Consider the following 24,097-nt stretch of genomic DNA (forward strand, 5'->3'; position numbering starts at 1 on the left):
ACCTTTTATACCTTTTACGCTCTACTATCCAGGCGTAGATGACTTTCTCTACCTTATGGTCCTAAAGGACTCCCGGATCCAACATCTAGTCAACAGGAGTTGACTGCTCATTTGTTTGGGGGAGAGGTACCTTAGGTTCCTGAAAATTTGACCGTAGATTCAAGTTTTGTGATTTGGACACCTACATGAACATACGGGTGTACCTACGGATCCTGAAAAGATAACCATCGCTTAAGAAAAATGTATAAGCGAGAAGCTACGCGAGAGATGCATAGCGATAAGAATGATTGAACAATATGCTACGGATAGATTCATCTAGTTCCGAGCATAGAGATACGCGAGCTACGGCCGATGAGACTTTAACTTAGCAATTAGAGTTTTAAGTTGGACACATTTGAACTTAGTTCACACAGTATATGAATCAAACAAGTCTTGATTCTACTACAAGATATGAAACTAAAAATACAAAAAGAGAACTTAGGCGCCGTAGCGCATACCAAGAATACAAAAGATGAGGGCAGATGCCCAATACAAGAATCAAGAAGCTACAATAAAAGTAGGCTATTGATACAACCAAGAAGACATGAAAATGATGATTACAGATTTGATATTAAAAGTCCAAGGGAAGAAAGACTACTAAGCTCTAACAAAGAGTTAGTAACCTTGAATTTATAAGAGAGAAATATCGAGCTTACCTTTTGCGTCGCGGCTGAAGGCCAAACGCCCTCTCGACGGCTCGCCTGTCTTGATCCAGCTTGGCAATGACTGCCTTGGAAACTGGATCGAGAGAGTGGCGGACAGAAGGGGAGGAAGAATCCGAAGATTCTCCCTCGTCCTCACTGTCCCCCTCCTCTTCTTCCGTACTTGAATCGTCGGTGCTCTAGAGTTGAAGGTTGAAACAGACCTACGGAAAAATGGGGAAATGACTCACTGCTTCTTTGGCCTCATCGTCGATTAGGTCCTTAGCAGTAATCTTCTCTTCCTAGAATGATAATATGAATAGATGAAAGTATAAGAAAAGATAATAAAGACTTACGAGTCTAGGAGTGAAAGGGACTCCCAAATCCTCTTCTCCCTCAACCTCTTTTGCTTCTTCTAAGATAGCTATAGGCCCAGCTACGGCGGACGGAGAAGCTGAAGCGGAGGAAGAAGAACCCGACGAAGAATCATCAGATCCTACTACTTCTTCTCCCTCCTCAACAGCCTCACTGGCCTGTTCAGAGCCCCCAGTTGTAGCTACGGGAGCGGGTGGATCGACAGAAGTAGAGGGCTAGAAAATGGAATCCAGATATGATTGAGAAAGACCTTGTAGATGAAAGAAAAACGTACCAAGGGGTCTGGGGAAAGTGTGGTCCCTTCAACACCATCTACGGCTGTGCCAGAAAAAGACCATCCGAGCGATTGGCCGAGAGCCTTGACCTGGGAAGGTGTCATTTTGAAGGCTTCATCCTCTTGAAGACCCTTGAAGACCTCGATTGGGTCTCTCCCTGCAGCCCGTAGCATGCGTTGACTGTCTTGAATATTGTCCCAGACGGACAAAGCGGACTTGTAAGCGGCCATTTGTGTGATCCGCAGGTCTTCGAACGCCTGTAGCTCACGATGGAGCCATAGGACAATCTGAGCCAGAACTTGAGGCAGAGAGTGAGAATGGAACGATAAGAAGGTGAACGAGAAGAACTTACGAAGGTTGTTGCTCGATGCAGCCTCGAGTTTCTTGAGGCCAGCTTGCGAGTTGTCCAGGTCGAAGTAAGAGCACTTCTGTTTCCCGGCGAAACAGCGCGCACAAGTTGGTCGATGGCCAGCCTTTCCGCTAGCAGCCCAGATTGGCTTGCAATCTGCGTAGCCGAAATAGGTGCAGCGGCCACAGGGAGAGAAACGATTGAACTGAATAAGTTTGGTCAGAGAAAGACTACGAATAGAGAACGAGAGGACTTACGAAAGCTACGGATCGACCCGCTTTCAAAACAGATTCAAGGCTTAGCTTAGCTTCGCCTAATTCAAACTGGAGGTCCATATCTATGCTACAATGTTAGCATGGAACTTAAATGAAAGAGGAACTTACTTCGTGCGGCTCCGATCCATTCCTCAGGGAACACATGGGAGGGAGCAGAAGAAGTCCACAGCTCGTCTACGGATACTCCAGTTCGAGTAGTGGTACCCTTCTTCTTCCCCTTTGAGTTGGAGCCTTTTGAAGGCGATGGATTGGAAGAAGGATCTTCCCCCACAGTCTCGGATTCGGAAGCTACGGCTGCCGCAGATGGGTTCTTGGTCCGAGATCGAGTCTTGTAACGCTAAGAAAGATGGTTAGAGGACTCAAAAACTTGATAAGAAATGAAGTCACTTACAGAAGGAGGGGGAGACCCCGCATCGTCGGAAGTTTCAGCAAAGGCGACTTTCTTGACAAAGGTTCGGCTTTTCTTAGGCCGTGTTGGTCGCAAAGGGCCCGCCGTAGGCGAACTTGGAGCCTAGAACGCGATAAGAAAAGTAAATGAGATAATTCCGCAGAAACGTACCTTTCGTTTTTGAACTGGTTTTGAAGGACCAGCAACTGGAAGTGTGGAGGGACCGGCTTCGGACAAACCGAAAGCAGGTTGAACATTTGCTGTCTGGGGCGAACCCATGACAACATCCTGGGAGCCTGAAGCTACCACAGGAGAAGTGGGAGGAGCGGAACGAGGAAGCTATGGCGAAAGTTGAGCGTCCAAAATAAAATGAAATGAACATGAATCTTACCGTAGATGGGAGAACCGGTCTCGGAGCCTCCGAAAGATAAAATTCAGGAGGCTCGGAATCGAAATCGAACCGCTATAAAAAAGATAAGCTAGAGAAAGGCTATGGGAATGGGGACTTACACCAAGAACCTCAAGTAGATGGGTGAACTCAGTATCCCCATACATCCACTCTTCTCCTGGCACCTTCCAATCGTCAGCTAGAAAGGAGAGAGTAGCCATGATCTGCAGAGCTGGGGAAATCCAAAGTTCGTCGCGGAAGCGCACGATTTGACGGTGTAGGTCGTTCTACGGCAAAATAAGGAGAAGAATTATGAGAAAAGAAAGGGGACACACCAAAAAGGACGCATTCTTTCTAAATTCTTCAAACATCTGGAGATCTTCTGTTACTTTAGCAATAAGGCGATTGTTGAGACTTCCGATCCAAGTATGCACATAAAGGAGGTTAGCCTCCAGAGCTTCCAGAATTATCGGCGATGGAACGTATGGTGCTGGTGCTGGGGCCTTTCCTTTGCCTTTATCTTGTTTCGACGGCATTGGATGTGATCTACGGCGTCGCATTAGTATGCGACACCGTAAAAACAATAAGAAAAGCGAAAACAATCTACGGGCCTCGGAGCAGACTCCGAAGCCTCCGTAGATTGTCCCCACTCACCTCGAGAACGTTGAGAGCGGCGGTGAAGATGATAAGAAGAGCGGCGGCGAAGAGCGACCGTAGAGCAGGTGGGAGAAGGGAGGAATGAAAATTTCTGCTAAGTCCAACTGCTGCGGTTTTTATAGCCAAATCCAACATATGAACCAGCACATGACCATAGAACATCACAGAATGTTGTAGAATATTCCAGATCTACGGAAATTAAAAGCCTCGAGGCTGTTGAAATCATCTACGGAATGATGAGGCTATAATTAAGAAATGATGGAAGTAATTAACGACGGAACATTGCATCGTAGGAGTTCTGGCGTGGGAAAATCATTTTGATGTCGGAACATTTCCTTTTTGGGAACATTAGCGCTGGTCAGCGTAGAGCTCGAGCTCAAAATTTCTCTAAGTCAGAGACTTGACGGTTGTACACTAGAGTGTACACCGTAGATAAGATTAAGTAGATCTACAGGCCATTTTGAAGGCTTTTAGTAGAACTACTAAATGAAAAAGCCGTAGATCAATTCAAACGATAGAAGATGATGTTGTGCTCAGTCTGTAGATGGACTGGGGACAGTCCTCTTTTGTTTGGGGGAGATAATGCGACTTAGTTGACTATGCTACACAGTTCTTTTTGCACTTTAAACGGTGCTACGGAGCGATATTTATCATATTAAGAGCTAGAGTGAGCCCGAATTGCTAGTTAAAGCTAGTGCCGCTAGTAGAATGTGCCGTAGGCGCAGCTAGACCAGTTAGAGAGAGCCGTAGATCGTGTCAGAAAACTGTATGACCGTTCGAAACCTGTAGAACTCTATGAGCAGAGGACTTAAGCGGTGATTCACCGAGTTCTACTCTCTACATTCTACTATGCACTGGCATATCAAGGGATTGTACTATTAGAAGACTTGTAGTCTTCACAGAACCGTTCGTAGCAGAACCTAACAAAGTCAAAAGACCTTCATACTAGGAGTACCTACTTCTACGGGGGATTTAGTTGACAAGAAATCAGACATAGGACCACACAGACTAGGAGAAATTTGATATGACCGTAGATCGAGTCCCGATCTGAGGAAAAGACAAAAAGACATGATACAGATCCCAGATCACAGATAGAGTACCTAGGAACCAGGCAGGAATGAACAACGGATCTCGGAGTCCACGCTGTTCATGTGCTATGGCGATTCGGAACCCTGGATCCATATGCTGGAACTACTTGGACACACAAAGTCCATATGATTTGATAATGTCGAAATGCAGGATAAGGTCCGTAGGCAGGAAATACCATATGGTACGCCTATGTAGGTCCATTCTACATGCTGAAACAAGAATGAAGAACGGTCCAGATTGGTCCAAAACATATGATTCGAATACGGAACAGCTCCGTAGACAAGATTCTGCACATGTAGCAGTCCCTAGCGATAAGACTCCGCATGGATTCGTAGCTACGGTGCATTATTTTTAGAGATAGAACAAGTAGAGATAGGATTACAAAGCTAGCGTAGAAGTAGTATAAAAGCAGCTCATGTATCCGTAGATAAAGAAAAGTACTACCCGTGCATAGGAAAGTCCTGAGTGGGTTGCCCGTGAGTAACTGCTCTTGACACCAATAGAGAGAGATTTGCCCTGTCATTGTGCAGTGATAAGATAAGATTTGATTTGAACTATACGAGACCGTCGAGGTCAAAACTAGAGAACTATCCGTCCGTAGGCCGCCGAGGTCTTGATTACTGTTTCGTGATCCGTCGAGGGTCTTAGCGTTCGTGTCCGCCGAGGACTTAGTTTTCGTGTCCGTCGAGGGCAATAGTCTCCAATCGTTCGAATTAGTCTTACCGTAGACGAAATTCATAGTCCCACTTAGTCCACTGGACAATAAACAGAGCCCCTACAAACCCTAGAGTCCCCGTAGCTGTGGTGTTTTACACTTGCAGTTACACATTGATTTCATAAGAACTTCATATGATATTGAGACTGTGATCTTGTGCGTAACCTTTGCCAAGCAGTCCACCCTTGCAATCTTTCCTGGTGTGTAGAGTTATTGATAGACTTTACACGGAGGTTTACTAGTTTTTGGGTTGATTTGGTGTTGGTGCTACTCCCGTAGCTCTGATATTAGGTTGACTCTTGAGTGGTATACTTCGCCCATTATCGGGTAATGGGCAGTTATAGGTGGCATATGATTGAGTTTCAAACTCTGACCTCAAACTGAAGTGAGCCGACATTATTGATCAATATATCTTTCCTTTCAATTCTTTGATTCTAAGGGAATTGAATCATACAGTGCTTCAAGATAAGTATACTTGGTGTAAATATAATCAATTACACACCAATTTTCAACGTGTGATAGCTACCTCGCCTAGGAGAGGGGCAAGCTTCCTGATGAATGCCGCGGCACACTATTGCTAGCGCTTTGATCCGTCCTTGCTGAGTGTGAACCTAAAATCACATGTTCCCAGAATTGAGCAAAACCCTCTACAAGTCATTGCATGAAGCAGATAAATTCTCTGATATTACTCGTAAACTATGGAATGAGGTATGATGAGGAAAGAAGAGAGAAAAAAAAATATTATATTACAGGGATTTGATTAATTCTGTGAACACGCGAACTCTGCGTTTCACGCTCGGCAGGGTCAGAATGTTCAGCGATATTAAAACTCCACTGATAGTCGCTATACAGGCGAATCAACATGTTCAAGTACCTTGCATCCTCAAATACACTGTACTTAGTCTCCTACCAACTCGAATACTATATATTGTGTACCATTCCATTATGAGAGTTTTTCAACCCCTCGGAAACAGGCTCCTGGAGGCTGGACATAGATGTTTGAGGCTCGAGACTCCTAGGGAAAGGTGCGAGACGTCCTATCGATAACGTCGGATTTACTTCGGAACAGAGTCGGAGTTTCAATCTCAATCATCGGCCGTATGTATGCCACGTACAACCGCCCATTACCCGAGGGCGCTTGCTTAGCCGACAGGCGCACCAGGGAACGCATGTTCACGGAATTAATCAAATCCCTGTATCAAAATGATCAGCCATCCATTCGTGTGTGCACAGCCTCGTGTGATTTCCCTTTTTGGCGGAGTGACATTAGGTAAAGTGCCAGGCCTTTGGCACTTGGAAGTTCCGTCAACTTTGAACACCCCTAGTGTATTGACATCGTGGGTGGAGGCGCCATTGAGGATACAAGACAATACAAGACGATAGAAATTACTGAAGCGAGCAGTCTACGGTTACCGAGCAGACTCAGGTCACTTTTGCTGGGAAGTAGTCAAATAACGAGGTTAATAAATTGCCTTCGAATGATATACTTTATACATACTGGAGTGCACTGTGATTTTGAAATGATATAGTTGGCAAGAAAACATCGTACATGTTACATTGTAGCCCAAAGCGAAGAAAATCCAGAGTTAAGCTAAGTACACTAATGACAACGTCCCCATACATAACGGGGTGAAACACCGTTGACACCGTGGTCGTGTTTACGGGCTCCAGTGTGTGACAGTTTGCGCGAATCCATTGGCATTGTTCTTCTGGTTCACAACTCCTCCCTGGTTCAGACTGATCTGGAAGGTCGTCCCTACAGTCGATAAGCTGTAGATATGAACGTTACTGGAGGCGGTGTCTACTGTGGCGATCTGATTCTGACAACTTATCGTGTCGAGACATGTTTGCGCATAGTTCTAAACAGATGTTTTTAGTCGTCAAAAATGGAGACGCAATCATATTACACACCCGGAAGAAGCTATAGAAGCCGGCACCTGTGATATCATTAGGAGACATAATTGCAATGAATCGCATAGAACACACCGAATATGAGGATGTCGCTGGAGCTGATAATGCGTAGACTCCAAGCCCCACCGTCAAAACTGGTTGGGTCATTCAATGCAGAATTGATTGGGAACGGTGAAGGGGGCGCGGGGTTTGGTTGATAGTAGGGCTGCAATGTGTGAGCTCAGTAATGACGCTTCCTGAATTCGAGAAAACATAGTCCCTACTGTTTCCGTTTGAATCAATCCCATGTAGTGATTTCTAGCGTTGACTAGCTGGTACTCATAAAGAGTGAAGTGTTCCGCTGTAGAGAAGTCACGGTATGAAAATCCGAGGATATCATGGAGGACAGCGAATAACCTACAAGCTGTGGCGCAATGTCAATACCTAAGTTTCTGTACGGAAGAAAAATAAAGTATCTTACCAGTCCCGATCATCCAAACAGGTCCAGCCGATTCAGACAAGATCCCACGACCGCCATAGATTGAAATCTGGCCCGAGCCATTGCCATCGAGGTCGTGGTCAGCAAGCCAAACCCAGGTTCCCTGAGGATCCGAGCTTTGTTAAACGTCGACGTCAACACCGAGACAAAATAAATTCCGACCTCAAGGTAAGCAGTCGACGCAGGGGTGAGGTGCAGACCAAGGTATGCCGCGAAACAGTTATTGAAACCTCCGGAACCACTCGATGGGCAGTTCGTTTCTAGGTTAGTACCAGCAGCTGAACAAGATTTAATGAAGCACTTTCATTGAGAAGGTATCATATCATACCTCCCCCAAGTCTGTTCGGAGGACGAAAAAAGTCAGGATGTGTTCCTATGTTGCTATGGGTCGCGATCATTTGCACACCTGATATGAGAATCCCACATTCCAGCTCCACCGTTGACCCCGGAAGGCTGCTTAACATTCCACTCCACGACGATAGCACCAGGAGCTAGGGAAGAGTAGTCAGGATAGAGATGAGGTTACATGTCACTTCACGTCACCTGGTCCCATCGTGGAAAATAACATATCGGAAATTTCGACGATTCCTTGCGAATTTGACTGGCCTACCCGCACCACAACTTGGGGATTATTGATGTCCTGGAAGGCGGAACCACGCCCAGAGATGACCGACCAAGCTTCTCCGACCATTTGAGTGCCCGCAGGTATGGTAAGGGTAGAAGTGACGACATAAGTTCCAGCGTCAAAGAAGATTATCTTGCAGCCAGAAAACTGCCAACGGCATTGAGTTTTACGTTCGGGTTGAAAATGGAGGTGAATAAAACCTTATTGAAAATGGCTTGTAATGCAGCAGTATCGTCCGTTCTTCCATCTCCTTTGGCTCCATTATCTTTAACGCTCACAAATTGAGAAACCTATTCGAGTAATTGGTTGAGTTAGGATTTCGGATGACGAAAGGAAACATGTACCGCATAAGATTCATATTGTGGACGAGTCTTTCCAAAGATACGTCCCGCTCCGTCGAGTAGTACTGAGGGTTTACTGGGTGCCGGAATATTGCTTTGGGTAAATGTGGGGGAACCGTTGGAGCCCGAATAGATGTTTCCTTGTCCCCAGGAATTTATCGTGGTCGTTCCTCCGGAAAGCACCACCCCCCCGCCCACAACTCCAACCGCGGTAGGAACATTGTTTAGCCGGGCGTTGTTTAGAACAATCGAACCAGCCAGTCTACCGTTACTCGGCTGCGTTGTACGAACAAAGATCGGAGTGTTCGTGACGACAGCGTCAATGATGGCCTCCGCGCCAGCAGTCTGAACAACCGGTGTCAAATGACAGAATCAAAGTTTCGCAATGTCAGCCCACCTGTGAAGCTTCGGTCGTTCCGCCAGTCTGGACGTCAAAGCCCACCTATTGGTCCCGTTACGTTAACGAGGGCTCATCTGAGATGCAGGCCACGTACCTGACAGTTGTTGATAGTTATGCCTTGGAATGTCCAGCCTAAACAGTCGAGATACCTCGATTGAGACTTGCCTTCCATATATTGATATGCTAAACCTTACCCCAGTTCCAATTCATGAAGACACCGGTGTTAGCGTTGTTGACCGTGACGTTGCGAACCGTGAACCTTACGCGGAGGTAAGAATAGACGTAGGAAGAAACTCAAGTGGAGAGCCCTTACTGTTGATTGCCAACCCACATTCCAAATTTGCCTTTGAAAACGTGAGAAAAAACATTACGGTAAGTACCCTGATCACTTACCACCATTGAAGACAAGGTCTGCCATGAAACCTCCGCTATAAATTGGTCAGAAATGACTCATCCCAATTTTTCTACCTTTTACCTTCCGTTTTCCATCCAGATACCTGAAAACCAACAGGTCTGAGGATATCCGAGGCAAGGAAACTGGACATTCGGGACATACCTTGATGGGCAGTATTTGCGTCGGTGGACATCTGGAAAACAATGTTATACAAGCTTGTAGCTTGTGCCACTTGCCAATGAATTCCTGTGCCTTGCGACTTCGTAGCAGGAACACTATCCCAAAGATCAGAAAGAGCTTTCCAAATGAGAGAAGACTTTCTCACCGTCTGACGTCTATCACGAAGTTGCGGACAGTACGAAAGCTACATTCTGTGGTAAGTTACTTGGGATTCGAGGTTCCGCTCAGACTTACAAGTTGTTCTGGTTAGTAAACCATTGTGCACCACCACCACCAGGAATATAAGGGTCCGCATCTGTCATGGATATCAGTAGAAGCAACAACATTCTGGACATAGCAACTTGCCTATCACTGCCATGCCATCGAAACTCGCGGATGCTAGCAGCGTGGGTGGCGACTTCGCGTCTCCGACAAGTTGTGTATAGTAATAAGGGGTAATCGGAGTCGAGACAAGATAGGTTCTGAAAAGAAAAGTGAGAGAGAACTCTTGTAAGATGGTCGACGGATTGTACCTACCCCTTTGGAAAGAATACCACGGCGGGAGTAAGGCTAAGGGAGATAGAGAGAGCGTCAGCAATATTACGTCTGGAGTAAACAAAGTGCACGAAGCGCTTACGTGGAAGAAGCGCAGTGTCCTCCCCCGCAACGACTTCCTGACGATATCGCATTGCTACGAAGGAGGGTGATGAGTGAAGGAAAGTCGCGTTAATAGATGGGAACCGACTTGATAGCAACAGTATCATCCGTCACACCGTCACCTTTGGCTCCAAAATCCTTGACGTTTCTAAAAACTTGATAACCACTAGGGTTTGCATTGAAGGCAGATGTCCCTTGGTGTTTGATGTTCTGCAACCAGTATGGATCTCCAGGTGCAGCAGTGCCGGACCCTATAGGGCTCGAACAAGATGTGCCGAGTGAACTAGCGAAAGAGATACAACTGAGCACTACGCCCAGCAAAATCAGAGGGAACATAACGGGAAGAAAGAAAACCGCAGGGAAACACTGATAGCATCGAACCGGCCAGAGCTCCTTTTATACAAAGGCGAGTGTGTTCAACCTAGGGAAGTGAAGAGAACGGACCCAAGCCCATCGCAACCTGCGGATAATCACATCGTGCATGCCATAAGGTCAAGCCTTCTTTGGATGGATATGCTCAAAGACATTGAGGATTGTCGCATGGGAGGGCATGAAACACATGGCTCGGCATCTATGTGCTGGCAAAGAGAATCCATTGACGAACCTCATTTTAGACTCTAAGCTGCGTCGTCTGAGCCAGACGTCACCGATATCCACATGTATCTTCCTCCTTCACACTTGACGATTAGCTAAATCTGTACACTATATTGCAGAGAATGGAGCATGAGACGTGTATCTCCACGCGGAACACTCTTGAAGCTTGAAAATGCTTCGATGGAGGAGGATCGAAGGACTTGGCAAGTTTGCAATATACTCGAGTACTGTAAGCAGCTTGACGGGGATATCGGGATTTTGATTCTTACCAGAGCCTCGCTGCTTCGAATTTAAGAGCAGATTGAATTCGCCGGTTGTGAGTATAGCCAGTCGGAAATTACGGTCACTTGGGAACCTCAGTCGCGTGGCTGTGTCGCGCCCAAAGATGATTGTTCACAAACTCTCGTCGATTTCTCAAGCTCAAACCCAATCCGACGAAGAACCATGATACTATACGGTTCGGTTAATCTATCCGTTTTTTCGTCGAGTACCTAACTCTGTCAAAACTCATGTAACGTTGAACAATTCAACAAAATCATCTGCTAGCAAAATGGAATGGAATGGCGAATGATTTTATGCAGCCCAGATATAGAAGAGCTGTTAACATTAAAACGTGTTCCTCCTCGCGCGATCAGTGTCGCGTTCAACGTCAACCTATGCGCGCCGGGCGTGTCAGTCGTGAACGCGTCTACACATAGGACTAAGATTCGGACATACCTGGACTTTGACACCACCATACACGTCCTCGCCGATGTACGACCCATCATTCCTAATCCTGTTGAACAGAATGCTGATGCCAGACTGTGTTCCACGCGCTGCATTGAGTCGGAATGCGGCATGGTTGTCAGAGTGATTGGAGAAGTTGTTCGCGAACCCGCTTCCCGACTCCCTGAGGACTAGCACCAAACGACAACAGAGGACCTGAGAGAGTACTAGGGCAAGGAAAGCTAAGAAACCGATCAGTTGATACCTAACTGAGGGACAACAGTTCTGCGCACAATTGATATTCTGAATGTTGGCGTTACTGGTGACGGGAAAGATCAGGGAATGTGGCGGCAGGAAAATGACCTGTAGAGACGAACCTCTGGAACATGAACGCTGCCTTAAAGGGTGTTAATGGTGGGTATTCCTCAAAAACAAGAACCACATACATTCAAGACATTGACAAAAGAAACGGCCTGCGGAAAATTGAGCATATTTATTCGGAATTGGCCCAAGAATAACCCACGAGGAAGTAAAGGAGACCTTCTCGCAAGAAAATCTTGACAATGGGACTCTCAAATCCCGCCGTTTGCAACCGGAAAGCCTGAATAACGTCGACCTCATGTCAGTCAGAGTCAGTTAGAGAGCCAAGTGTGGCGCGCCTTATACACGGTCATAAAGGTGCAGATTAAATCGAAAGCAACAGGCGCGAGCCAGAAACCTGAAACTATATGTCTTCCTGGAACATCGGATGCCGTACAAGGAGAATTGGGAAAAACTTGAGGGTTCTGATGTACACCCGCAATGGAGACGTAGAGCAGAAAGCACGTCTCGCCCAACAGCAGTGCGGCAAGAACCCCTCCAAGGGTCATGCTTCTTCCAAGAAAGGCATAAGTTCTAACAGCCAATATTGCCTCTGGATGCAAATTCGAAAGTCACATATGTCTGACAGAGTAGCGAATATGCGGATACCTGATCCCAGGGTCACCTACATGCAAGTGGAGGCAATGAGGTAGTGACTGAACATGCTCAGATTGATTTTCGGGTGGAAGAAAGAATAACGACGCACAGGGTTCTGCATCGTTCCACAGTAAAGTTGCCGTTGAATAACCAGAGGTTGAGAGCGAAGGCTAAAAGACCGTAATAGCGGGTCCGCGGATATAAAAACTTGATCGAGCTCCGTTCCCGCTTCCAGATGTATGTCCACTCCGCTAAAAGAAGGTAGGGGTGTCAGATTCTCTGGCCAGGCCAAGAAGATATAGAAATATTCACTTTTCAAGCACGTAAGCCAGTCCCAAACTGCCAGCGTAATCTAATATCATATATCATAGGAGTGACGACACAGACGATGGATCACAAAAACACCTACCATGCATGAAGTGTAGACTTGTAAGATATGAATCAAACCCAACGCCGTGGCGAGAGTGGATGTGGTCTCGTTATCCAGCCCGAGAGACGCAGCAGCAGCCCAATTTGCCTCCGTAATCCCAGACATCCTCAGCTGGCGCAAAAGTGAATCGGCGTGAATGAAGGGAGTATGGAAGAAGGTGGCGAAGACTTGCAGACAAGGTCTTTATAGAAGCGCGAGATTCAATTAGCTCCCGCACGGAACGGGATAACCAGGCAGAATTGTGTATGAAGTTCAGGGTCAGTTGTCAGTTGCAAATGAGAGTTATAGCAGAAGGTAGCGATTTGTGCCCGAGTACTAATCAGGCTCATGAGCTCAAGTTCGGCCCTGTCTTTGGAGGTTTCAGATAACTCAGTTATGTTAGCCTTCCCGCGTAGGATTCGATTCATACCAATTAAGGGTGGCTATCCAGGTGGACAAACCTATGACGCTCGGAACCGTGAACATCTCAAGCCTCATCTAGATATTCTGCACAAAGAATAACTAGAAAAAAAACTAGAAAAAAAAATTAAATGAAGGTGAATTTCGTTGTTTTTGAGTGGTACAAATAGCGCCTACCAACCGTCCTCGAAAAGCCTGCCAAAGCTATCCAGCGCTACAAGTGGTGATTACACAGTACCCAGAGGGCAAAAGATATGAATGTACTCCTGCCAACCAGGTGCATTGGCAGTCCTGGGAGACCTTTGTGGTAGTGATCCCTGGCCTCCTCGTGGATTCCGCTTAACGATGAGTCTCTGCTTTGATCCTAATTTCTTGACAATTCTCTTTATCTTGATCTTCCTAACTAAAAGAAGTCGTACTTATCTTTATTTCGAACGCAGATACAATTTTCTTACGGCGTGTTCACGCTTACTGTCGTACCTTTCAAATTCTTAAATATGGTGAGATTCTCTTCGTTCGTTTTCCTTTTCCTTCATCCTCTTTCCGTCCGCTCCTGCGAGTCCTAGCCCAACTTGTGGTTAAATAGCCAAGCGCCGCGTTGAGACCTAGCCCACCTCAAAGCGTAGTCTAAGTCAGCGTTGACGAGGATTGATAGGGATTGGATTTCGATTGATTAGATTCTCGCTATCTATTATCTTATCACGGAAAGAAGTAGATTAGCCATATAAGTTTTTTTTATTACTCTTCTTTTATTCACACGCACGGCTTTAGTACGATACATAAAATCTGTCAACGTTGTACCGAAAAATTCAATTCCTTTCTTCCCCTCCCACTCTGAGCCCCACTGAGCTGAGCGATATTTTCGAGCCTTCTCCTCCCGAGCCTTCTCCAACAATTCCGAGCTGATTCGCATTTTCGAGCCTCCTCATTTTCCATCAACAGACTGCATCTCCGAAATCTCCTTACATCAATTGACTTCTGCGGCGTCGCTCTTCGTTTACTTCTTCTTACCTACAAACGGGACTTCTTCTCTACGCTACCGATACCCGTCAGACTTCCGACCAATAGCCTCGCATTCATTTTTACAAGCAGTCTGCTTTATCCTGCCGCAGTGGAGCCCACCGCGAGGGACTTGGTTTTCCGCGTTTTCTGACGAACACACTTCCTCATCATGTCTACTTCACAACACCGCCAAAACCCGTGGAATCCCGAATCCGATTCCGAAAATCCGATGTCCCGTGACACCAGTCTAGGCTCTCAGGTACAGCTTATCAGTCCGATGCCAACGCCTGGCGCTACCAATGCTCCGTACTTCTCCGGTACACGTGCTACCGTGTTCCTCGAGACGTTGAAACGCATGTGCGACGGAGCCGGACTTAAGGAAAACGAGGCCGTAGATCAAATTTATTTTTATTCTTCCATCACAGTTCAAGACACTATCCGGTATAATTCCGCTTTTAATATAGACCTTCTCGACAAGACTTGGGAGAGGGCCAAGAAAGTTCTGCTTCGACTCTACGGTTCATCTGACCTCGCTCCTGCGGTCACTATTTTAGATCTTCAAAACTTTTGCAAGAAACAAAATGCAAAGTCTCCGTTTGTCACCCGAACGTCCATTGAACATTACTATCAAGCGTTCGAGAGACTTAGCGGTGTTCTTCTTTGTAATTCTACGATCACTGATGCCGATTCCCGTTATTATTTTATTGCAGGTCTTCCTCAGGCTCAACGGCAATGGTTAGAAACGCAACTTAAGGATGACCAGAAGACTCGAGAGAATGCGCCGAGTATTGACGATGTACTCGACATTTTGTATACTCGATTTGACCCGAAGAGTCTCTTCTATGACCCATGGAAGGCGAATTCAGATCCCGATCCGAATCGCATTCGTTTCGACGACGAAGGTGAGCGTAAAGTTAAACCTACTACTGATACATCGAAGACAGGTACTAGAACGACTGGACAAGGCGTACCAGCCGCCTCAATAGACGATCTTGCTGCGCAAATGGAGGCTTTAAAGTTGAGCCAAGCACAGGTGTTGTCGTTCCTATCTTCTACTCCTAATAATCCCGTACCTCAAAACCCGTCTTCCGATTCTAATAGATGGCCGAATTCGAATATCTACGATACAAAGCGATGTTTTATATGCGGAAAGGAAGGACCTCAACTCGATCACAAGCTTCATCCTTCACATTGTCCAGAGACGAAAGCGTTAATATCCGAAGGTTTGGTCAAATGGGATGAATCTCAACTCAAGTACATCCTCGACAACGGCAAAGACTTACCGAAGGTTGCAAGAACTCAACACGGAGGCGTAGCCGCTTTTATTAGGGAACACCCATCTATCGCTAAGTCCGATTCTTCTCCTTCAGTCACTGACAAACAACGACAGGTTAGATTCCAACGAGACGTACCACCACACCAGTCAACGTCCCGAACTAGCACTCTTGATCTCTACATTGGCGGACGTCCCGCTTTTGATAATCCGGTTTTTGCTTCTTCGACTCTCGAACATGACGCTAATCCCGCTACCAGGTCTGGAAAGGATACGACTATTCGATACGACCCTATGGCTAGACCCGAACAACCTACATCGAAAGGAAAGGAACGCGCTGAACCGGTTAAACCTCTTCGAGGTCCTGGCATTCCTGGTCCGTCAACCGAACGTCCGCCTCCGCAACAACCGAAGCCAAAGGATAAGTCTATTGCTATACCTCCACCGACTAACCCGATAAACCGTAGAGAAGGATGGAAGGAGTCAGTACCTTCGAAATCGAAGGAACAAAAGGACATCAAGATGAACGAACCTAAAACAGATAAGCCTTCGTATCATTTTACATCCGATATTCAACAAAAAGCTGACCCAAAAGCCGTTTTTGATCATCTCATGTCGCAGATGGTCTCGCTTCCCATCGTACAGATAATCGGCAATAGTCCTGGCCTACAGAAGATGTTTTCGGAAGCTACAAAATCTCGCCGAGAATACAACGTTAAAGCAGCTGAGTATATTGATTCTCATTCGTTTGAAGCTATCTATTCGGCTGAGGATGTTGATCATGTTGACGACATGATTAATATGCGCCTCACAGAGAGAGACGAACGTAACGATAAGTACCGAGTTGAAGACTTGGTAGTTAACGTAAACGAAGTCAATCAGGCTCGACAATTAAAGGAATTTGTTGCTCGAGCTTCGTCAGCATTGATGAAAGAACCGTCGAAGAAATTCTTCGCAATGGTTACGGGAGCTTTGGATATACAGATCAATGGACAGACTTTTTCAGCTATGATTGATACCGGTTCTGAGCTTAATGTTGCTTCTGTTGACTTACCAGATCGTGCGTCGCTCGCCGTTGACTTCGAAGGTATGAATTGGAGCCTCAAAGGTATACACGGACGTCCCGAGCAACTTCAAGGAGTTGTCATTGATGTACCAATGCAACTCGGACGACACGAATTCCCTCACCACATCTTCATTTCTCATCAACGCATGGAAAAACAAGATATCATACTTGGACAACCGTTCTTGACAACTTATTGCGCTCGCATTCAATATCATCAGTCCGGTTTAGTCAATCTGATGTTGTGGAAGAATCCGGACGAAGGTAAACGAGCCACACTAATCATTAATCTTACCCAGGCCAATGATTCTCGCAACAAAACCACTATCGGATGTCCTCGCCACTCGTCTCAAGCAACAAGAATTGAAGACTATAGTGACAACGATTCGGATTTCTGAAGATGGAGCCGCACAAACAGATCTTCCATGCGACTCCGGCTGTTGTAGGAAGATCAATGGAAGCGTTATTGGGAAACGCTGAGTATTCTGACTTCGATTTTCTTCTTGATGCCCCTCTTCCCTCTCAATATGATTCTTTACTCTACCATTCTATTAATGCTATGACTGATTTTTCGATTCCTGTTGATACCTACGATTCATCTCCTTGGGCTAGACGTGCGCTAATAGACTGCTTTGATTCTTATACAGGTAAAGTTATACCTCCTCCCGCCAAAAAGTACAAGACTGTGGATCGAAAACATCGCCCAGTACCGACTTATTTTCCTAATCCGGCTGCTCAAGAATTTAAACCAATACCGCCTCCGGAACCTCTCGATTTACCGATTCATCCGCCACCTTGGGAAACCTCAAACTTTGGTTCAAGAGTAACTCGGGAACGGTTGGAAATGATGTTATCGAAGATAGAATCTAACATACTCTCAAAACAGGAACTCGATCTGATAGCTTGGGTTGTACTCAAAAAGGAAGGTGCGTTTGCCTTCGAATTTCAAGAAAAAGGTTTCTTTTCTAGAGATTATTACCCTGACTACGAAATACCTACCATCGAACACACGCCATGGCAATTACCTCCAATTCCTATCCCTGTCGCTATCCGAGATGAAGTCCGCCGTGAAGTTTTGGCTCAAGAAAAAGCAGGAAGATTCGAGCCGACTACTTCAAGTTATCGTTCGCCGCTGTTTGCAGTCAAGAAGAAGAACGGTTTGCGTCTCGTCATTGATTTACAGAAGCTGAACTCCGTTACCATACAGGATGCCTCACTTCCCCCTAATGTTCACGAATTTGCCGAAGATCACCTCGGATATTCCCTCTACGGTTTATTCGATCTTTATTCTGGATTCGACGCCCGCATAGTCAATGTCAAGTTTCGCCCGCTTCAAGCTTTTACGTCGCCAGCCGGAGCCAAACAGCAATGTACTCTCGTTCAAGGCTTTACCAATTCGGTACAGGAGTTTCAAAGATGCGTTGAACATTCTCTCGCAACCGTCAGTGATATCGCTAAAAATTATCTAGATGACTGTACTCTTAAAGGTCCTCAATCGAGATATAATGACGAGTCAATTCCGGACAACTCTCGGATAAGACGGTTTGTATTTGAATATGCTACTAATCTATCCTTACTTCTAGGCGCACTCATCAACGCTGGAATTACGGCTTCGGGAACGAAAGTCGTCCTAGCCGCTTTCAAGTTGGAGATTGTTGGTTCAATCGTTTCTCTCGAAGGATGGATCATCAAGCCAAATCTAGTCAAGAAGATCATCAATTGGCGAAGACCCGAGAGCGTAACGGAAGTTCGGCAATTCCTAGGAGTTGCAGGAGTTGGCAGACGTTGGATTAAGGGATACGCCATGATCGCTAAGCCTCTTACCATTCTTCTTCATAAATCCGACGGTCTCGATGATCCTTTTCTTTTTACTGACGAAGCTGAACAGGCAATGGATATTTTAATTGAACGTATCACGAATGCACCCGTCCTTATCAAGATTGACTACGAAGCAGCTCTCAAAGTTCCCCGCCGCAATCGCAAAAACGACGAAGGTCTTATTGTGGTTGGTATTGATTCGTCGTGGAAAGGTGCTGGATGGGCGGTTTATCAGATTCGTGACGGAAAGAAGCATCCCGCCATCTACGGCTCTTGTACATTCAATGAACGCGAACAAAACTACGGGCAACCGAAGACAGAAGTCTATGGAATCTTTCGAGCCCTCAAAGAACTTCGCTATCGACTATGGGGTGTATTTTTTCGATTGGACCATGACGCTAAGTCCCTCGTTTACATGTTTCGCCAACCTGATGATGTTCCTAATGCCCCACTTCTTCGATGGATTACATGGATCAAATTATTCGATTTTGAGCTACATCATGTAACTGCCGATTCACACAAGCTCGAAGACGCTCTCTCAAGACGTCCACCTCATCCCGAAGACCAGGACAAGACAGAAACTCCAGAATCCATCGACGCTTTTATCGAGAGCTTTCTTGACGCTCATTTGACCGTTGAGCAAGATATTCTACCTGCTAAGTATCTTCTTGAATCGTTGTATCTGCGATATTCTTCCCTCTCTTCTCAATTATCTTTTTCCACTCTTCCTACGTCGACTATTTCTTCATCCCTCACCATTGAAGATATGATTCTTGAGGACATGTACTGTTCTTCTACGGTTTTTGCACAAGTTTCAATCTCATACTCGCCTTATGAGCTACGTTCCTTTCCGGACTTCAAAATTCGTACTTCTTCTTATGCAGTTACTGATCAATTTCTTCTAGGTAATGAACAAGTCGATTTTGAGTTCTACGTCTACGAACATTACGTCGAGAACTTACCTACACTTACTACTCACGTTGGTCACAAGTACGGAACAGTTGATCAAGATGGCGCTGTATTCTGGAGAGAAATACGCCAATTTCTTCTTAACGGCACTATACCCGAAAGGTGCGTTTCCGCTAAGTCTCGTTTGAAATTTCAGAAGACTGCTCGTAGGTTTTTCCTTCATGACAATCGATTATGGCACAACAAGAAGACAAGAAACTCGGATCGACCTCCTCGATTAGTTGTTGAAGAACCCAAGCGTCGCGACGAGCTTATAGCTGAAGCCCACAATCATGTTGGTCACAAAGGTAGGGATGCTACTTTTAAACTTCTTACTGAACGTTTTTATTGGCCGAATATGTTCGATTCTGTCTCGTATTTCGTTCGTTCCTGTATCGAGTGCCAACGCCTCATCCGGGACCTCCCTCTCATTCCTTACAACGTCTCTTGGCAAGCCCCGCTCCTTCGACACTTCAATCTCGACTGTATACACATGCCTGCAGGCAAGGGCGGCATGAATTACATTGTACAAGCTATCGAACCGACGATTTTATGGTACGAAGCCCGAGCACTCAAAGAACTCAAGGCAAAAGCAGTCGCAAGGTTCATTTATGAAGATATCATATGCCGGTTCGGTTGCGTTCCTCAATTCACAATAGACGGGGGGAGCGAGTTTAAAGGTGAAGTCGAACAGTTACTACGATCTCAATACAATTGTACTGTCATAGTGTCTACAGCGTACCATCCGGAAGGAAATGCTCCGATCGAACGAGCCCATCAGCCCCTTCTCGAAGCGATCTTCAAGTGTTCTGGTGATGCAAAAGGACTTTGGCCTACGTTCCTCTCTGCCGCCTTATTCGCATCTCGAGTAACCGTATCAAGAGCTACCGGGTACTCGCCGTACTATCTCCTATACGGTATTCATCCAGTATTTTCATTCGACATGGCTGAATCTACGTGGCAAACACTGGATTGGGATCGCATCCGTACTCACGAAGACCTATTAGCCATTCGGATCTTGCAGTTGAAGAGAAGAAGTCCGAGCTGGGAAGAAGCGAATCGAGAAATCGTACGTACCAGACAGAAATCAATTGACCTCATGCATAGAACGCGCGGATCCATCTTCGACTTCCACGACTACCAGCCGGGAATGTACGTATGGTTGAGGGAATCACATCTCGACGGACTTAAGGGAGCAAAAGGCAAATGGACGTACGCAGGTCCATATATTATTCACGAAAAGAAAGATACTGGAGCTTTTGTTTTACGAGAGCTGAGTGGTGCCATTTTAAAAGGACATGTACATCCTCAGCGGCTACGACTTTTTTTCTTTAGACCCGAGAATCAGACACTGAGGACCGCTCTTCCCGGACCTCATCAAGTGCTACCGATTTACGCCAATATCGAGCAATTCTCGAATTCCGTTGCAATTTCCATGCTTCGCGAAGCTAGCCTCGTTGCCCCGACTTCTTTCCCTCTCTATTCCCTCTGTTCTTTCCCCTGAACGCAACGTCATTTTATTCACTGTTAACTTTACCTTTTAAGCTTTCGATTGACTTCTTGATGAACGTTTCTTTCCCCTTTTTATTATCATGACTCCCTCAGTCCCTTGTTATCTTTGCAACTTTCGCATTCCCCATGCTTTTACCACCTGTCCGGCTAGACCGTCACCTAGGGTCTCCCTTCCGACTGATTCATTTGGCCTTCCTCCTCTTTGCGATTATTCCTTCTTATCTCGAAACTTAGCATCTTTGATGCGACCCGAATATTCTTCTCTCGACCAATTCGCCGTTCACTTTCCGATTCCCGGTCCTTTCGAATTGAAACCAATTTATTCCGTTAAATTTCTCGGACTCAATCATTTTACTTATGATGCCGATTGCTGTCCGCTCAATGAATTTGCTGACGGTCTTTCTTATACAGAACAAAACCTCATATCTTGGTGCGAGAGCGGGAGCTATCCAGATTTCGTTGGATTTCCTTATCATGGCGACGCTAAGCTTCCTTTTTCTTTTCCGTATAATTATCGTGATCTACAGGCTAAATCAAACCTTTTCGATACAGATTCTCCTTTCCTTCCAGTAACGAAAACCATTTATCGCCGTGACTGTTATCTTACATGGTCCGAAATTGTCGACTACATCCGAATCAAGTCCATCCCTCTCCGTTACGTCTATTACCAAACTCCTACTATGAACAAAGCCTCTTTCACCTCTCTATGTTCCGAATTTGACATCCTCGAGGACTGTCTTTTCCACTTACCGTCCGGAATCGAAGTTTGCCGTTATGGCGCAGCTGCTATGTTCAAAGACGCTGCTGAAGTCATTTATAACGAACCCGATATGCGAGACCGTTGGAGGAATCTTGAACCGAAAGAGTTGTGGGATCTGGTAGAGAAGCAGACTAACAAGTGGTTCGCTGATGGGATTGTACTCGCCGAGTATTACCTGCGTTTTCCACCACGCTCGTTGACTGAGGAGATGGAATTGATAGCCACTCTCGGAGAGTCCGAGGACGAACTCTAAAATTTGCGCCACTGTGGTAGTGATCCCTGGCCTCCTCGTGGATTCCGCTTAACGATGAGTCTCTGCTTTGATCCTAATTTCTTGACAATTCTCTTTATCTTGATCTTCCTAACTAAAAGAAGTCGTACTTATCTTTATTTCGAACGCAGATACAATTTTCTTACGGCGTGTTCACGCTTACTGTCGTACCTTTCAAATTCTTAAATATGGTGAGATTCTCTTCGTTCGTTTTCCTTTTCCTTCATCCTCTTTCCGTCCGCTCCTGCGAGTCCTAGCCCAACTTGTGGTTAAATAGCCAAGCGCCGCGTTGAGACCTAGCCCACCTCAAAGCGTAGTCTAAGTCAGCGTTGACGAGGATTGATAGGGATTGGATTTCGATTGATTAGATTCTCGCTATCTATTATCTTATCACGGAAAGAAGTAGATTAGCCATATAAGTTTTTTTTATTACTCTTCTTTTATTCACACGCACGGCTTTAGTACGATACATAAAATCTGTCAACGTTGTACCGAAAAATTCAATTCCTTTCTTCCCCTCCCACTCTGAGCCCCACTGAGCTGAGCGATATTTTCGAGCCTTCTCCTCCCGAGCCTTCTCCAACAATTCCGAGCTGATTCGCATTTTCGAGCCTCCTCATTTTCCATCAACAGACTGCATCTCCGAAATCTCCTTACATCAATTGACTTCTGCGGCGTCGCTCTTCGTTTACTTCTTCTTACCTACAAACGGGACTTCTTCTCTACGCTACCGATACCCGTCAGACTTCCGACCAATAGCCTCGCATTCATTTTTACAAGCAGTCTGCTTTATCCTGCCGCACCTTCAAGCTAATGAAATCTGCCATGAACCCTGCATGTTTGATTTGGGCAGTCTCATGACCCTCGTTTAAATGGTGAATTCCTGGAAAGTTATTCCGTTGATCATCCAAGTTCCCGTTTTCCGCACACTTGTCTCCATCTTTCATGTCCAGATTAATTGTTGTAGTTGGGGCTACCGGCCAGTGAGATCCAAGCCCCATACTGTACATCGCAGTTCAATCCTTGGATGCTGAATTTTTCCTAGACAGGGCAATTCCGTGGTCGACTTTCTCTTGAAGGAACCACACAATTTCACCGTTCGTGGTCTGACCCGTAACCCTGGATCTCCCGCTGCAAAGGATTTGGCTGCCAAGGGCGTGGAAGTCGTCAAGGCCGAACTTGATAACCTCGACGAAGTAACCTCTGCCTTTACCGGTGCGTGGGGAGTATTCGGCTTGACCCAGTTCTACGAGCACGGCTATAAGAAGGAACAGCTTCACGGAAGGAATATCGTCGATGCCGCCAAGACTGCTGGAGTGATGTACATCGTTTTCAGCACCGTTGAAGGACGAGAGGGAGAATGTAAGGCCATTAGTTGGACGTCCAAGGCCGAGATAGAGGATAGAGTAATCGAATCCGGGATTCCCTACACCTTCGTATACATTCCCATGTATTACGAAAACTTTTGGACGAGTTTCTTCGCACCAAGTTACGATGAAGAAAAGGGCTTCACATGGACAATCGCGTTCATGCCTGATATTCCTATTTTCGCCTTCTCCGTCTCAGACCTAGGCGCGTGGGTAGTTCCGGCTTTCAGAGAGCCAAAAGAATGGACAGGCGAGTCGCATTGTTTACTTTATTCAGCGAGACCTTCATCTATCATCCTCCAAGGCAAAGCGATCAAACTCGTCACCGAATTCCTTTCTATTCGCGACATTGCCACACAGTTTAGCGAAGTTACTGGGGAGAAGGCCGGAATCGCGCTTGAAATGGCCTATGAGCAGTTCGAGGCCTCACGATATGCCAACCATCCCGCTGCAGAATCCATGTACTTCTCTTGGGAATATGTTATCCGCGCTGGTCCAAATAGTGGAGTCAGAGTGAGTAACTAAAGGATGACCGTAGACCGTACGTACCGAGGCCAACGAATTGTTTCCAGAGTCAGGAGCAAACACTCTCCATTTACCGAGATGCTAAGAAGTACCGGGAGTGGGTGAAGGACAGTCCCCTCGTGAAAAACGTTGTCGCGAAACTGAAGGGGGAAGCTGCTGCCAAGAAGTCTGCATAGCTTAGTGAATGTACGAATCTCTTGAAGAGAAGTGATACTGTAACTTACTGTTGTACTTCGTAAGTTACTACCTGAAAGTTACCTGAATGGACCAAGACTGTGGGAAGGTTTGATAAGCCCATGACGTCTGAATCCTGCTGG

General features: G+C 46.0%; 2 protein-coding genes across 2 annotated transcripts; one reads left to right on the forward strand and one right to left on the reverse strand.

The window, feature by feature from the left end:
* Positions 1–6,693: 6,693 nt before the first annotated feature.
* On the reverse strand, positions 6,694–11,114 carry E1B28_002519 (uncharacterized protein). Its single transcript, XM_043159443.1, has 27 exons — positions 11,020–11,114; positions 10,761–10,969; positions 10,245–10,439; positions 10,137–10,190; positions 10,037–10,069; positions 9,866–9,981; positions 9,755–9,815; positions 9,666–9,704; positions 9,503–9,615; positions 9,422–9,443; positions 9,340–9,374; positions 9,260–9,290; positions 9,141–9,205; positions 9,041–9,078; positions 8,944–8,988; positions 8,550–8,891; positions 8,406–8,495; positions 8,124–8,352; positions 7,987–8,071; positions 7,909–7,919; positions 7,743–7,858; positions 7,563–7,683; positions 7,503–7,505; positions 7,366–7,442; positions 7,178–7,307; positions 7,103–7,128; positions 6,694–7,050 (listed from the first exon to the last, which is right to left on the reverse strand). Exons 2-27 carry the CDS (start codon positions 10,763–10,765, stop codon positions 6,850–6,852), a joined length of 2,283 nt encoding a protein of 760 aa, XP_043003044.1. The 5' UTR covers positions 10,766–10,969; positions 11,020–11,114; the 3' UTR covers positions 6,694–6,849.
* An 11,259-nt stretch (positions 11,115–22,373) lies between these two features.
* On the forward strand, positions 22,374–24,030 carry E1B28_002520 (uncharacterized protein). The gene is made up of 2 exons (XM_043159444.1): positions 22,374–23,768; positions 23,828–24,030. Exons 1-2 carry the CDS (start codon positions 23,208–23,210, stop codon positions 23,954–23,956), a joined length of 690 nt encoding a protein of 229 aa, XP_043003045.1. The 5' UTR covers positions 22,374–23,207; the 3' UTR covers positions 23,957–24,030.
* Positions 24,031–24,097: the final 67 nt, after the last annotated feature.

This window comes from Marasmius oreades, chromosome 10 (assembly GCF_018924745.1).
Source record: "Marasmius oreades isolate 03SP1 chromosome 10, whole genome shotgun sequence".
Taxonomy (NCBI): domain Eukaryota; kingdom Fungi; phylum Basidiomycota; class Agaricomycetes; order Agaricales; family Marasmiaceae; genus Marasmius; species Marasmius oreades.